Source organism: Macaca nemestrina, chromosome 15 (genome assembly GCF_043159975.1).
Source record: "Macaca nemestrina isolate mMacNem1 chromosome 15, mMacNem.hap1, whole genome shotgun sequence".
Classification (NCBI taxonomy): Eukaryota; Metazoa; Chordata; class Mammalia; order Primates; family Cercopithecidae; genus Macaca; species Macaca nemestrina.
The window spans coordinates 37,347,640-37,361,878 of NC_092139.1; the positions used below are offsets into that span (position 1 = coordinate 37,347,640).

Here is a 14,239-nt window from a genome sequence, read left to right on the forward strand (position 1 = left end):
CCAGCCCTCACCAATGATGTATCATTTCAAGGCCATTTAGAGTGACAGTGTCTCCTCCACTGTCTCCATCAACCTTGAAGGCTTATGTTGAAGATGGTAATACAACAGGATTGAAGGAGACTGGGCCCCTGAATGACTTTGTGGAACAGAGCACTATAGGCCAAAGGTAGTAGAATTAGGTATATTTTCTTACCCTGCTTAAGTGAATTAATTATTCTCTACATTTATTCACCTATTCAACAAATTTTTATTGAGCACATCAGGGCTAGGCATTGTGTCAGAACCAGAGATTTTGCAATGAACAAAACAGACAAAAATCCATGTCCTCCAGGGGAGTTGGTAATAAAATGTCAGATAAGCTCTATGAAGAAAGGTAAAAGTAGGGTTGGGGGTAGAAAGTGCTGGGGGGATTGCTTCTTAACATAGTGTGGCTAGGGAAAGCCATTCTGCTAAGGTGACAGCTGAGCAGAACGATGAGTGGAGGGGGCCGGAAGGAATGTGGAGGTCTGGGAGAAGAGCATTCCAAACAGGGATGGCAGGTGCAGAGGCCCTGAGGGGGCAGCATGCGTGGTAGGCCTGCTGGATATTTCTGAGAATGAAAAAGTCTGTTCCCAGTTGTTTGTGTGGAGAACCTAACCCAGTTATAAACATAAAGTACTTGAGAGCTGGTTTAATATACAGCCAGCTTTCCAGCAATGCAACTACTGTGTACATCAAGGGAAAACTAAACTTCGTTTTCCTTAAAATTTATCACCAGCTGGTCATCATTTTGACAAATTCTGTCAACAACAGCAATGTCATTCCTGGAATCTGTATGGGTCGCATCTGAACAGACACACGCCCTGCAGCCCTGCAGGTACTGGCTGTGTAACACGCCTGGCAAGAATTCCCTTCCACCCTGTGTCCCAGAAACAAGAAAGCGATTAGACCGGAAGATCCCAATGGCTGTCTCAAATGTGCTGCACGGAATTGCCAGGGCCCGCTGGCATGCCCTGAAGCCTTTCCTTCCACGTTTGGTTCCTGCCCCTTGAAGACCCCATTTCTGAGTTTGTGTGTGTTTTACTTTCTAGTGCGTATCCTCATCTTAATTTTTCTCTCTCTTCTGCCTTGAACTGAAGTTTCACTTGGGTGTGGAGAGACATGTCCCCAGCAGAGCAGCTTCCCGAGACATCTTCCAACCCAGGGCTTCCCTGCAGCCCGGCAAGGCAGGCCCGTGCATTTCTGCTTCAGCTCACAAGCATGCCAGGTTCACTGGCAAGTTGCTGTCTGGCTGAGGGACTGCTTCTAAAGCCCACACAGCCTCTGTCCTCCTGGCCCTCTAGAAATTTCACCAACCTGTGTCCACATTTCATGCAAAAATGAGCTGGTTCTGTGCGCATGGCCCGGCCTGACTCACTTGGTGGGTGGTGAGTCGTTTCCACTTCAACCTTGCACCTAATCACTGGGCTCCACACCAGGATGGGCATTCATGAGCCATGAAGTTTCCAGCAATAAATCCACGGATGCTTCCAGCACCTGCCTTTTTGCATCACCCCCACTCCCAGCCACCTGCCAGGCAACAGGTAACAGAGAGACCCAGTCACAGGAGGGTAGTGTGGGGGCAGGACTGCAGTCTCCCAGAGCCCGTGCACAAAAGTGACAACTCCCTGCAGGACAAGGAGGCTGACAGTCAGACGTGGAGGAACAAGGTATGACCCATTCCTGGTCATGGGGGCCACACCTGGACTCAGTCTTGAGGCTTGGCCAGACTTAACACCGTGTATAACCCAGGACCTTTTTAGGTAGAAGTAATGGAAGCCAAACTCTAATGATCTTAGACAGCGCTATTAGTCTCCTGGGGCTGCCAGAACAAATTACCACAACTTCAGTGTCTTGAAACAAGAGAAACTGATTTTCACAGTTCTGGAGATGAGAAGTCTGAAATGCAGGTGTTGGCAGAGATGTAGTCTCTCCAGAGGCTCTAGGGGAATCTGTGCCTACCTCCTCCATCTTCCAGTGGCTCCTGACATTCCTTGGCTTGTGGCCGCATCACCCCCATCCCTATCTGTCTTCCCCTGGTCTTTTGCTCAAAGTGTCTTAGTTTCCCTCTAGACACCTCTGCATCGCTCTCATAAGATGCAGATGTGCGACATGTAGGTGTTGAGAGTCCACTCAGATAATCCAGGATAAGCTCCTCTCAAGATCTATAACTTGGCTGGGCACAGTGGCTCACGCCTGTAATCCCAGCACTTTGGGAGGCCAAGGCGGGAGGTTCATCTGAGGTCAGGAGTTGGAGACCAGCCTGGGCAACATGCGGAGACCCTGTCTCTACTAAAAATAGCCAGGCGTGGTGGCACACATCTGTGGTCCCAGCTACTCAGGAGGCTGAGGTAGGAGGATTGCTTGAGCCTGGGAGTTTGAGGCTGCAGTGGGCTATGACTGCACCACTGAATTCCAGCTTGAGTGACAGAGTGAGACTCTCGAAAAAAAAAAAAATAATCACATCTTTGCCACAGAAGGTAATACTCTTTTGCCTACATATAAGGTAATATTTACAGGTTCCAGGGATTAGGATGTGGGCATATCTTTGGGACCACTGACAGCCATGAAGCAATCTCATAATTTTCAAATAGGTTCAGTCTTTTTTTTTTTTTTTTTTTTTTTGACACGGAGTCTCGCTCTGTCGCCCAGGCTGGAGTGCAGTGGCGCGATCTCCACTCAGTGCAAGCTCCGCCTCCTGGGTTTACGCCATTCTCCTGCCTCAGCCTCCCATGTAGCTGGGACTACAGGCGCCTGCCACCATGCCCAGCTAATTTTTGTATTTTTAGTAGAGACGGAGTTTCACCGTGTTAGCCAGGATGGTCTCGATCTCCTGATCTCGTGATCCGCCTGTCTCGGCCTCCCAAAGTGCTGGGATTACAGGCGTGAGCCACTGTGCCTGACCGGTTCTGTCCTTTTTATCTTTCCAATCTTTTGGAAAGCATATGCCTATATTTTTAATCTGCAATTCTATTTTTATTTGAGTTCATTTCATTTCTGGTTTTCATTTATTTTTTATTGAGACAGGGTCTCACTCTGTCACTCAGGCTTGAATACACTAGCACAATCACGGCTCACTGCAGCCAACTCCTGGGCTGAAGTGATCCTCCAGCCTCAGCCTCCTGAGTAGCTGGAACTACAGACGCACATCATCATGCTTGGCTATTTTTTAATTTTTTCTAGAGACAGGCTCTATGTTGCCCAGGCTGGTCTCAAACTCCTGGTCCCAAGCAAACCTCCAGCCTCGGCCTCCCAATGTGCTGGGATTATAGGAGTAAGCTGCCTTGCCCAGCCTCCAGTTTTGTTTTGTTTCATTTTGTTTGAGACAGAGTCGCGCTCTGTCACCAGGCTGGAGTGCAGTGGCACAATCTCGGCTCACTGCAACCTCTGCCTTCCAGGTTGAAGCAATTCTCCTGCCTCAGCCTCCTGAGAAGCTGGGATTACAGGCATGCTCCACCACGCCTGGTTAAATTTTTGTATTTTTAGTAGAGATGGGGTTTTGCCATGTTGGTGAACACAAAGTATTTGAAAGCTGGTTTAACATACAGTCAGTTTCCCAGCAATGCAACTACTGTGTACATCAAGGGAAAACTGAACTTCGTTTTCCTTAAAACTTATCACCAGCTGGTCATCATTTTGACAAATTCTGTCAACAACAGCAATGTCATTCCTGGCATCTGTATGGGTCACATCTGAACAGACACACGCCCTGCAGCCCTGCAGGTACTGGCTGTATAACATGCCTAGCAAGATTTCCCTTCCACCCGGTGTCCCGGAAACAAGAAAGCAATTGTGATCTGCCCACCTCAGCCTCCCAAAGTGCTGGGATTACAGGCGTGAGCCACTGTGCTAGCTTCTTCAGTTTTTTTTTTTTTTTAATGCTTATATTTTACTCTAATTAACTGAGTCAAAAATGGAGAAGAGGCCGGGCGCGGTGGCTCAAGCCTGTAATCCCAGCACTTTGGGAGGCCGAGGCGGGTGGATCACGAGGTCAGGAGATCGAGACTATCCTGGCTAACATGGTGAAACCCCGTCTCTACTAAAAATACAAAAAACTAGCCGGGCGTGGTGGCGGGCGCCTGTAGTCTCAGCTACTTGGGAGGCTGAGGCAGGAGAATGGCGTGAACCCAGGAGGCGGAGCTTGCAGTGAGCCGAGATCACGCCACTGCACTCCAGCCTGGGAGACACAGCGAGACTCCGTCTCAAAAAAAAGAGAAGAGTTGAACACACTTTCATGTAAGGCAAATCCTTTAGCTGATATTTAATTCTGCATTTGGGCTACCATGCCATTGTGGTTAGCGGGGCAAGGTGATGAGTTCTCCCTCAACACATACACCCTGCCTCTCCCCAACCCACTTACAGGTGTCCACTCCCACGCAGGCGCTGGGTGCCTTAGAGTATTCCCTCTTCTTCGTAAAGTGAGAATGGGCTGGACTCAGCTTCAATGCCCAACGACTCCTTTTTTTCCTTTGGGAAACTGTCCTTCCCCTTCCATGTAACCATGGTGGGCTGAGATCACTCACTGAGCTACAGGAAAAGGCCCATTACCCATGCTGGGCCCATCAGGGTTCTGCCTGGGACAGTCCATGAATGCTGGAAGAGAGAGGTACTTTCCCTACTGAGGCTGCTAAAAGGAGACACTGCAAACTGGGGCTGCTGGTGGCAGTCTTACCCTGTCGGTGACAGCCTGCCTGGCTGCAGGGAAAACCAATGCACAGACCAGCAGGGGCAACATCATTTGAACTCCTAGAGACAGCTGTGCCTGAAGCCCACATGGCTTAGGCACATGCTCAAGCCACTCTGATTTGTTTGTTACAGTCAAGAGAGTCCTTCGCCGGGCACAGCAGCTCATGCCTGTAATCCCAGCACTTTGGGAGGCCGAGGCAGGCAGATCACTTGAGGTCAAGAGTTCAAGACCAGCCTGGCCAACATGGTGAAACCCCGTTTCTACTAAAGATACAAAAATTAGCCAGGCATGGTGGCCTGTGCCTATAATCCCAGTTATTTGGGAGGCTGAGGTGGGAGAATCATTTGAACCTGGGAGGTGGAGGTTGCAGTGAGCCAAGATCGCGCCACTGCACTGCAGTCTGGGTGACAAAGCGAGGCTGTCTCAAAAAAAGAGAGTCCTGACTGAAGCTGAGAGGCTGGTGGCCAGCCACCAGGAAGTAGTGTTTGTGGGTCTGATGTGAGCTGCTAAGTCCACACCCGATCTCAGAGCTGGTGGCTCTTTTTCCAATCAGGACAGTTCCAGACCTGAGTTTTGGTGTGGTCTGTACCTAATCCCTGTGTCTTAGGTCAGGATCTCTAGAAGCCAAGCTCAAGACAGGAGTTCTCAAATGCCATGCTTTATGGAGGGAATGCCTTTTGGGGGAACCTGCCAGTGAGGAGAGTAGTAGGAGTAGGGCAGGGGCAGGAGCTGAGCCAGGTGGGGGTCCCAGCTGGAGTCTAGCCTCAGCTTGACCCCACAGGGGCTCCGGAGCAGGAACAGCACACGGCATTGTCCCTTGAGGCAGTCACTGGCTGCAGTTGCCTCTGGGAGCAGAGTAAAAGCGACAGGCATTTCTGGGAGTGCAATTCCCTACAGAAGGGGGCAGCTCTGAGCTGTGTTACCAGCCACCATTCCCAGCCGCTGAGGGATGCGCTGCACTGGCCCAGAGAGGTCTCTGAGCAAGGCCCCCACAATCTCCACTTCAACCTCCTGCCAAACCTCAAGCAGACTGAGAAGGAGCCGCTAGAGACACAGGAACCCTTTCCTCATCAGGAGTCTCCACACTTTGGAGGAAGAAGGAGGCAGGCAGGAGGCGGGAGGATCGCTTCACCCTAGAGGTTCAAGGCTGCAGTGGACTGTGATCACGCCACTGCACTCCCACCTGGTGACAGAGTGAGACCCTGTCTCAAAAACAAACAGACCAAAAAAAACCAATGCTCTTAGTATCTGCTGGGTCCACATTGGGCAGTGTGTGTGACACAGCCACCCCCAGCTGCAAGGGAGGCTGGGAAATGCAGTTTCATTATCTGAGGGAAGAAGGAAAGAAGAGACAAAAGCAATGAAAATCCCTGCCATGAGGAGCTGAGAGCTGATTCCTTTCAGCTTCCTTAGGTGAGGTGATGGGGCCCAGAAAGGTTCTGAGGCCACTGGAGGTCACACAGGCCAGCAGGGATACATCCAGCGGCAGACCCTGGTCCCCAGGCTCCAGGACACAGATCACATAAAAGCAAGGTCAGTCTCAGCACACATAGGTTTAATAAGCACTGCGTGTTATTCCTACAGCTGCAGGAAACCAGGGGGAAGATGGCCACAGGGCCAATGCCAGGCAGGGCACACGGTGGGGCCCATCAAGCAGCATATGGGGAACAGGGAAGACTGCCAGCATGGCCATGGTGCACAGGTGGCTACAATGGTGGGTAATGCCCAGCTGGGAGGATGCAGTGTTAGAAGGGGTCTTGTCCGATGGATTCCTTAAGGGGTTATCTGCTTGGGAGGCTGATATAATTTCCTAGAATTCTGGGATTTTTGAATGGTCTCTGACCTTCTCTAGGAGATCTGGGGCTCCAGGGAGGTCTCAGCTACAAAAGTGACCCTCTCCTGACCCAACCTTGTGAGAGACGCCAGTGGTCTCAAGGTCTGTGGATAAAGGGAGCTACAACCAAGATACCTCCTGACAGGGAGACCGGGGGCTTTGCAGTCAGGCCCCAGCCTACATCCCTCACCCCAGGGGATGGCACACAGGGTATCCAGACCTACAAAGGGCAGCGAGGTGAGAGCACCAGGGCCGGCTTGGGGGGTAAGGCAGTCCCTTTTCAAGGGGCCAGCAGGCCAGAGAGGCAGCCCAGGCAGGCAGGATGCGGTAGCTAGCTGTGCTGTCCAAGGTCGCTGTCCTAGTCAGAGCAGGGCCGGGAGAGCCAGGACAGGAAGTATGGAGAGCAGAGAGCGTCCCTCCAGGGCCCTGACTGCGGAGGACACCTTGGGGGTGGGAGCCAAGTGCAGACTTGAGGCAAAAGCCTGGCTCTGCCCTCTGCCTGCACCCCGACCCCAAGCCCTTCATGCCTCCACCCAGGTCCACTCGACACGGAAAGGTATGAAGGTAACAGTGGGGAAGGTGACAGTGGGGTAGGTGCCAGCTCACCCTCCGCTCCCTGCACCTACCTGCAGGAGGCTGTGCTCCGGGTCCCCCTGGGGGTTCAGCTGGTCCAGCAGGACCGGGGGCCACCCTCTGGCAAAGGCCTGAATGGCAACATCTATGAAGGGAGGGGTCCAGGGTGAGCTTGGCTGGGAAACCCTAGCACAGGGCCCAGCACAGGGGACAAAATGAGAGAACTACTGCTGCAAAGACTGGCTCCTTGGGACGGAAGGTGCGTGGTGAGGAATAACAATAAGGACAGTTGTGACAGAGTGACTTAACTGTACAGTCTTCCATTCTCCCCTCTAAAATGGCTCCCGGCCCCCTCCAACCCCGCCCGGGCCCCTCACCCAAGCAGCGGTTCCTTGTAAAGAGCCCGCGGAAGGCTTCGCAGTCCTCACGCCGGTTCCCGCTGGCTCCGCAGTCGCACCAGGGCGCCACGCGCGCGCTCACGTTGTCCACGTAGTTGGGGGTGACGGCGGTGCCTGCGGGGACCCCGAGGGCGAGGTCATCGGCCCACCCAGGCGGAGATATCCCCTGGAGAGCCCCCGCCCACGCCCAGATCGCAGCCGCGCGTACCCACGAGGCCCGCGTAGGCGCGCAGGCAGCGGGCGCGCTGGTCCCGCAGGCAGCCGTCGGGGGCGCTGGGCGCGGGAGTGCATGAGGCCTGAAAGGCCAGGAGGCGCGGCCTGCGCGGCGGGAGGGCGGTGAGCGGGAGAGAGGCTCCGCCCCACCCTCGTCACTGCCCCGCCTCCGCCCGCGCGCACCTGCAGACCCGGCTGCGCTCGCAGAAGTTCAAGGGCTCAAGGCAGGAGGGCGGCGCTGGGCCGGGTCCCGAAAAGGCGCAGGAGGGCACGAAGGTCTGTCGCCGGCGCTCGGCGCACGCGGAGCCCGCGCACGGGCAGAAGAGCAGTGCGTGGGTGAGCGCGGGCGGCCCGCGGGCGAAGAAGCGGCGCAGGGCGCGGCGGCAGCGGGCGCGGGGACAGCCCCCCTGCGCAGCCCGGCTCAGGCACTGCGCCACGTACTCCGAGCGCAGCCGCTGGCACTGCGCGTCCGCCGTGCAGGCTTCGGCCGCGTCCACACATCGGTTCCCTCCGGCCGAGCTCACCGACCCTGGGAAAGGAGCGGGCAGGCTGCAGGTCTCCGTGCGCCCCGCGTGCACACTTCACCCAGCCCGTCCACGCCCCTGGAAGGTGGGGGACACTGAAAACCTGAGAAGGCACAGAGTGTGGCCCAGAAGCGGGGCCGACTGGCATTGATAGGCTCTCCATCGTGGGGATGGGCAGCGGCGGGCTCTGGAGGGCCCTGCAACACGTCAGGAATGAAGAGGGAGCATCAAGGCTGAGGCCTTCCCCAGAAGCTTAGGCCCCTCCTTCCCAGGCATCACCACCATTCCCAGAACGGCCTCACAGGTCCAAAGACGGGTCCAGGGGCTCCTCCCACACTCACGGGCACTACCTGACGGGGGAACAATGAGGCTTTCTGGGGATCTGGCCAATGGAGACTTTAAAACCAGAGATGGCATAGAAGACAGTGGCTGCTCCTAGTCTCTTAATGACAGGCTGGGACGCCATACCTTTCCTCTTCTACCCCTCCACCTCGTCCCTTATCCCCCACCATGGAGACGCTTTGGGTGGGTCTATTGGTTTCTGTTTCTCCCTCTTTCCTGACCTCGTGCTCCTCCTTCCTGATGCTCCCTTGAGTCGAGGTCATCCTGCGCCATCCAGGGTAACTGTAAGTTGGGACTTGGCAGCCCCTTCCCAGAACTTCAGTCACCAAAACCAGGCTAATCGAATCCCCCCCAGCCTTCACAAGTTCTCCAGTCTGGAGCACCTCATTCAGACTAGAAGCCTTTCTGGTGCCCAGCCTGAGTGGATGTGCACAGCCTGGCCCCTCCTCCATCTCCCTGTGTGTTTGTGCACAGGGGTTAGGGGGTGGTCTCCCACCCCAAGGCTGGGAGCGGGGTGCCTCTCTGGCAATGGCCGTGTCTTTCAGGCCGTGGATTGGACCGCGTGGTGAGAGTGATTCCTGCTGTGACTTCAGCACTGGCCTCTGCAGGAAGGATGAACATAGGTCGAGGGCTTAGAATGGTCCCTGAGTAGAGGGGATAAACGGCAGCGGGGTCTCCCTTCCTCCCCTCCTCAAAGGGCACACTTTGCTCTTCTCTCACAGCCTTGCCAGGCACATCCCCGGGTCTTGGCTGCACACACCAGCACCTCGTGTGGCCTAAGGGTTTGGACCCACCTCTGCCTGTTGCTTACCTGTCACCCTTGCCCAGAACACCCTTACCCCGTCTCCACCCTTACAGCAGCTCATCTCAGCTGCAAAATCTCCGCCTTAAACCTTTACCAGATTCCCCCTTTCACACTACACTCAGTAAAGTGACCCCTCCCTCCGCGACATCCATGCAGAGAAGGAGCAGTCCAAGAAGGTGGAACAACAGATGAACAACACCGAAGATTCACAGCAAGGAATCTGCAATGAGTAGGAGGGCTGAGGCTGAGGGGAGGGTGAGAGAGTTGGGAGACGGCAGACAATAGGCAAAAGTTCCTGGGGCAGGGGTGCCAAGGCTGGACTCGGGACGGGGGTGGCGGTGGTGGCGTGACTGGGCTGGGAGGCGAGGTGCTCAGCACATAGTGGGGTCTATTGCCAGGTGTCCCCAAGCCCTGAGCACAGGCCTCTCGCTGGCAACCCTTCTTGTGGCTCAGCTTTTTCTGGAATCTCTTGCCCTCCCACCTTGTCACTGAGGAGCAGGGACAGAGAAGCCAGGGTTCGGAGTCCAGAGGAAGACAGGGGTGCTCACCCAGTAACAGCAGCAGCAGCACGAGCCCCAGGCAGCAGACCATGCTGGACCTTGAACAGAGAAGGATGGCTGGCAGAGCCCTAGTCTGATAGGCGCCACCTTCCTAGCGCCTCTGGAGCAGGAGCACAGTGAAAACCCAGCTGTCTGCGCTGATACCCCTGGGAGGAGCCTTTGCTGCGACAACTCCCCGCCCTCGTTAAGTCTCCACCCCAGGCTGCACCTTCAAGTAAACCTGGGAGCCACGGGATTCCGCACCTGAATGTGCCTAGATGGACCCCAACATACTAGCCCCACCACGCACACCCAGCAACACACAGACAACCACCCAGGGAGACCTGGTCCCTCCCATGCTAAATTAGGAACACTATGAAACAGCATTTTTCTTTTCCTTTTTAATATAATTTTATTTTAAACTTAAAATTTTTTTTGAATAGAGTTGGGGTCTCACCCTATTGCCCAGGCTGGTCTCGAACTCCTGGGCTCAAACGATCCTCCCATCTTGGCCTCTCAAAGTGCTAGGGTGACAGGTGTGAGCCACCATGCCTGGCCTATTTTAAACTTCTTATTGTTGACTGATTTTAGACTTGCAGAGAAGTTGGAAAATGTAAGCATTTTCCTTACACCCTTTACCCAGCTTCCTCTAATGGTACATCTTACTTAATCATAGTCCGATCATTACAGCTAGGAAACTAACCTTTGTACAATCCTATTAACAAAACTGTAGACCATTTTGCATTTCTCATTTTTCCACTAATGTCCTTTTTCTGTTCCAAGATCCATTCTAGGATCCCATGTCACAGTTGCCTCCTTAGTCTCTTCAGTCTGGGAGTTCCTTCATCTTTCCTTATCTTTACCCTTGACGCTTTTGAAGAATCCTGGCCAGTTATTTTGTAGAATGTTTCTCTTGAGTTGTCTGATGTTTTATTCTGATCAAAATGAGACACAGTGTTGTTTTGACTAACCAAAAAGTTATTCTATAAGTAAATATTGAGGTTAAAAATCTCATCCAACCTGAGCAACAGAGTAAGGCCCTGTCTCAAATAAAGTCTCAATACTGAGATTTTTAAAGTGACCAAAAAAGCCCCCCATTATTTGTCTTGCCTTTTTTTTTTTGAAATGTCTTGCTCTGTCACTCAGGCTGGAGTGCAGTGGCACAATCTTGGCTCACTGCAACCTCCACCTCCTGGGTTCAAGCAATTATTCTGCCTCAGCCTCCCGAGTAGCTGGGGATACAGGTGCCTGCCACCTGTAGAGATGAGGTTTCACCATGTTGGCCAGGCTGGTCTAGAATTTCTAACCTCAAGTGATCCGCCCACCTCAGCCTCCCAAAGTGCTGGAATTACAGACATGAGCAACTGTGCTCGGCCTCATTAGCATCTTAAATCTCCACACAGGGGTGTGTTTCTTACTATTATAATGAGCAAAGGATCTGTTTGAGGACAAGTAAAATAAAAATGCGCTTGCTCTCTGCAGGGGGGAGTCCCTGCTGAAGATAGCTTTGCTTGAATGAGCTCAATTGCAGTGCCAATGCTGAGGCTTGATTGTACGGTCACCACAGTTGCTGCTGCGCACCTAGAATGTGGTCACTTTCTTGACTACGTATCCTGTCTCAGTACATCTGTCTGTGGTTTTTGGTGGTTCACTTCCTAATTTTTTTTATGAATCGGAGGACTCTGATGTGCTTTCTACTGTGCTAACCACGGCCACTGAGGCAAAATGTAAACCAAGATGCCCCTGCAGTGGTTGTGCTTCACTCTACAACATGTTACCAGAAAGGGGCCCAGATTCAGACTCCCGGAGAGAGTGCTTGGATCTCCTGCAAGAAAGAGTTCGAAATCAGTCCGTAAAGTGAAAGCAAGTTTATTAGGAAAGTAAAAGAATAGAAGAATGGCTCCATAGACAGAGCAGCCCTGAGGGCTGCTGGTTGCCCATTTTTATGATTATTTCTTGATTATATGCTAAACAGGGGTGGATTGTTCTTGTCTCCCCTTTTTAGACCATACAGGGTAACTTCCTGATACTGCCATGGCATCTGTAACCTGTCATGGCGCTGGTGGGAGTTGTAGCAGTGGGGGCGACCAGAGGTCACTCTCCTCGCCATCTTGGTTTGGGTGGGTTTTAGCCAGCTTCTTTACTGCAACCTGGTTTTTTTGTTTCTTTGTTTTGTTTTTTGAGACAGAGTCTCGTTCCAGGCTGGAATGCAGTGACACGATCTCAGCTCACTGCAACCTCCGCCTCCTGGGTTCAAGCGATTCTCCTGCCTCAGCCTCCCAAGTAGCTGGGACTACAAGCGCACATCACCATGCCTGGCTAGTTTTTGTACTTTTAGTAGAGATAAGGTTTCACCTTGTTGGCCAGGCTGGTCTCAAACACCTGATCTCAAGTGATCCACCCACCTCAGCCTCCCTAAATGTTGGGATTACAGGCATGAGCCACTGCGCCCGGCCTATTGCAAACTGTTTTATCAGCAAGGTCTTTATGACCTGTATCTTGTGCTGACCTCCTGTCTCATCCTGTGATGTAGAATGCTGTAACTGTCTGGAAACGCAGCCCAGTAGGTCTCAGCCTTATTTTACTCAGCCTCTATTCAAGATGGAGTTGCTCTAGTTCACAGGCCTCTGACACATCCTCTTGTGTTCTGGCGTGTGGCAGGAAAGAGGGATGAGGGAAGGAAACTCAAGACCAAGCTCTGACCACACAGGGCAGGTGCACTCTCCCACCTGTCTGTGGGTGCCACAAGTCAAGGGAGGGGCGGGAGAGAAGAAGGCGTGACAGATGGCCGCACAGAGTGTCAGAGGAAGCCCAGTCCCTCCCGGGGCAGCCCAAGCAGCTGGTAGTTGGGTGACCAAGAGAGGGCGTCACAGCTGAGCTGGGCTCACTCACTGCCCCCAGCTCGATGTCCACTCTGCCCCTCAGCACCCCCTGCTCAGCCTCAGGGTCCATACCTGCCCTCCTGCTTCCCAGTCACTTCTGCGTCCCTCCTGCTTTTCTGCTGTTGGCCCCATGCCAGCTCCTTTCCGCTGAGCTTCTGTTTTCCAGTTCTCCAGCACAGCCAGGTGATCTCGGGCTCCAGACAGGCCTCTGCCCCAGACTGGGACCTCCCTTCCCACAGCCCTCTTTCCTTCCCACTTGGCCTCCCCAGGGTTCGCCTCTGAATGGGGAAGGGGTGGAGGGGGTGCTTAGGGAATAGCCAAGAGGGCAGAGTTGGCCTCCCCTAGGGTCCCTTGTAACTGGAGTGCCATGGGGTCCAGACATCCCCTCCTGAAGGGTAAGAGCGGGGGAGGTATATTAACATGTTTTTTTAGATTCTGTCTTTTTTTTTTTTTTTTGAGACGGAGTCTTGTTTTTGTCTCCCAGGCTGGAGTGCAGTGGCGCGATCTCAGCTCACTGCAACCTCCACCTCCCATGTTCAAGCGATTCTCCTGCCTCAGCCTCCCAAGTAGCTAAGATTATAGGCACGTGCCACCACAACAGGCTAAGTTTTGTATTTTTAGTAGAGATGGGGTTTCACCACATTGGCCAGGCTGGTCTTGAACCCCTGACCTCAAATGATCCACCCGCCTTGGCCTCCCAAAGTGCTGGGATTACAGGCGTGAGCCACCATGCCTGGCCTTAGATTCTCTATTTCATGATGGTTTAACATCTTGGGGTGGGGACTTGTTGGCTGGACAGAAACTGCTTGATTCTTGGGGATCAGAAACAACTCATGCCTTTCATATGCAAACCGACCAGTCTTGAGTCCATACACCAACCACCCCCTTCAAGGAACTCTCATGTACTAGGCCAGTATTTCCCCTGTCTTAAACCAGCTCAGCGCCAGGTACCGACCCAGACAACTAGGCCCAACCCCACGCCCCAAAGCCTACCAGAATGATTCAAAATGCCAATCCTACCCTCTTCCCCCGGCCCCTTGGCTCCCCAGTGGAAACAGCACTGAGGGCTGTGGCCTGTGCCTTCCACTGGCTCCTGATTCTGTCCCTGGACCAAACCTAGTGCGTCCCCACTGTGGCCCTGCAGGGTGGGAAACTGAGTAATAACTTCTTTCAACAGCATTGGCCTCTGTGTCATCATTTTGTCACCTTCATAAATTAAAATTTCGCAACTACAACTGAGGCAGGAGGGGGCTTTAGAGAGCACTCTCACCTGGCCCCTTGGACTTGTGGAGTGGAGCCTGAGCTGAGGTTGCCTCCCCACACTCAGTTTTGGGATGGTTTTGTTAATGCGGCAAAAGCTGGCTGATATAGGCCACTCAGCAGCTCTTGCATGAAGCAATGGGAGAATGTGAACACCCAAGGGA

General features: G+C 53.3%; 1 protein-coding gene across 1 annotated transcript; it reads right to left on the minus strand.

Moving 5' to 3' along the window:
- Positions 1-6,239: 6,239 nt before the first annotated feature.
- Positions 6,240-10,020, minus strand: LOC105481590 (GDNF family receptor alpha 4). Its single transcript, XM_011741272.2, has 6 exons — positions 9,943-10,020; positions 7,907-8,252; positions 7,719-7,828; positions 7,490-7,624; positions 7,166-7,257; positions 6,240-6,982 (listed from the first exon to the last, which is right to left on the minus strand). Exons 1-6 carry the CDS (start codon positions 9,983-9,985, stop codon positions 6,902-6,904), a joined length of 807 nt encoding a protein of 268 aa, XP_011739574.2. The 5' UTR covers positions 9,986-10,020; the 3' UTR covers positions 6,240-6,901.
- Between the last annotated feature and the right edge of the window lie 4,219 nt (positions 10,021-14,239).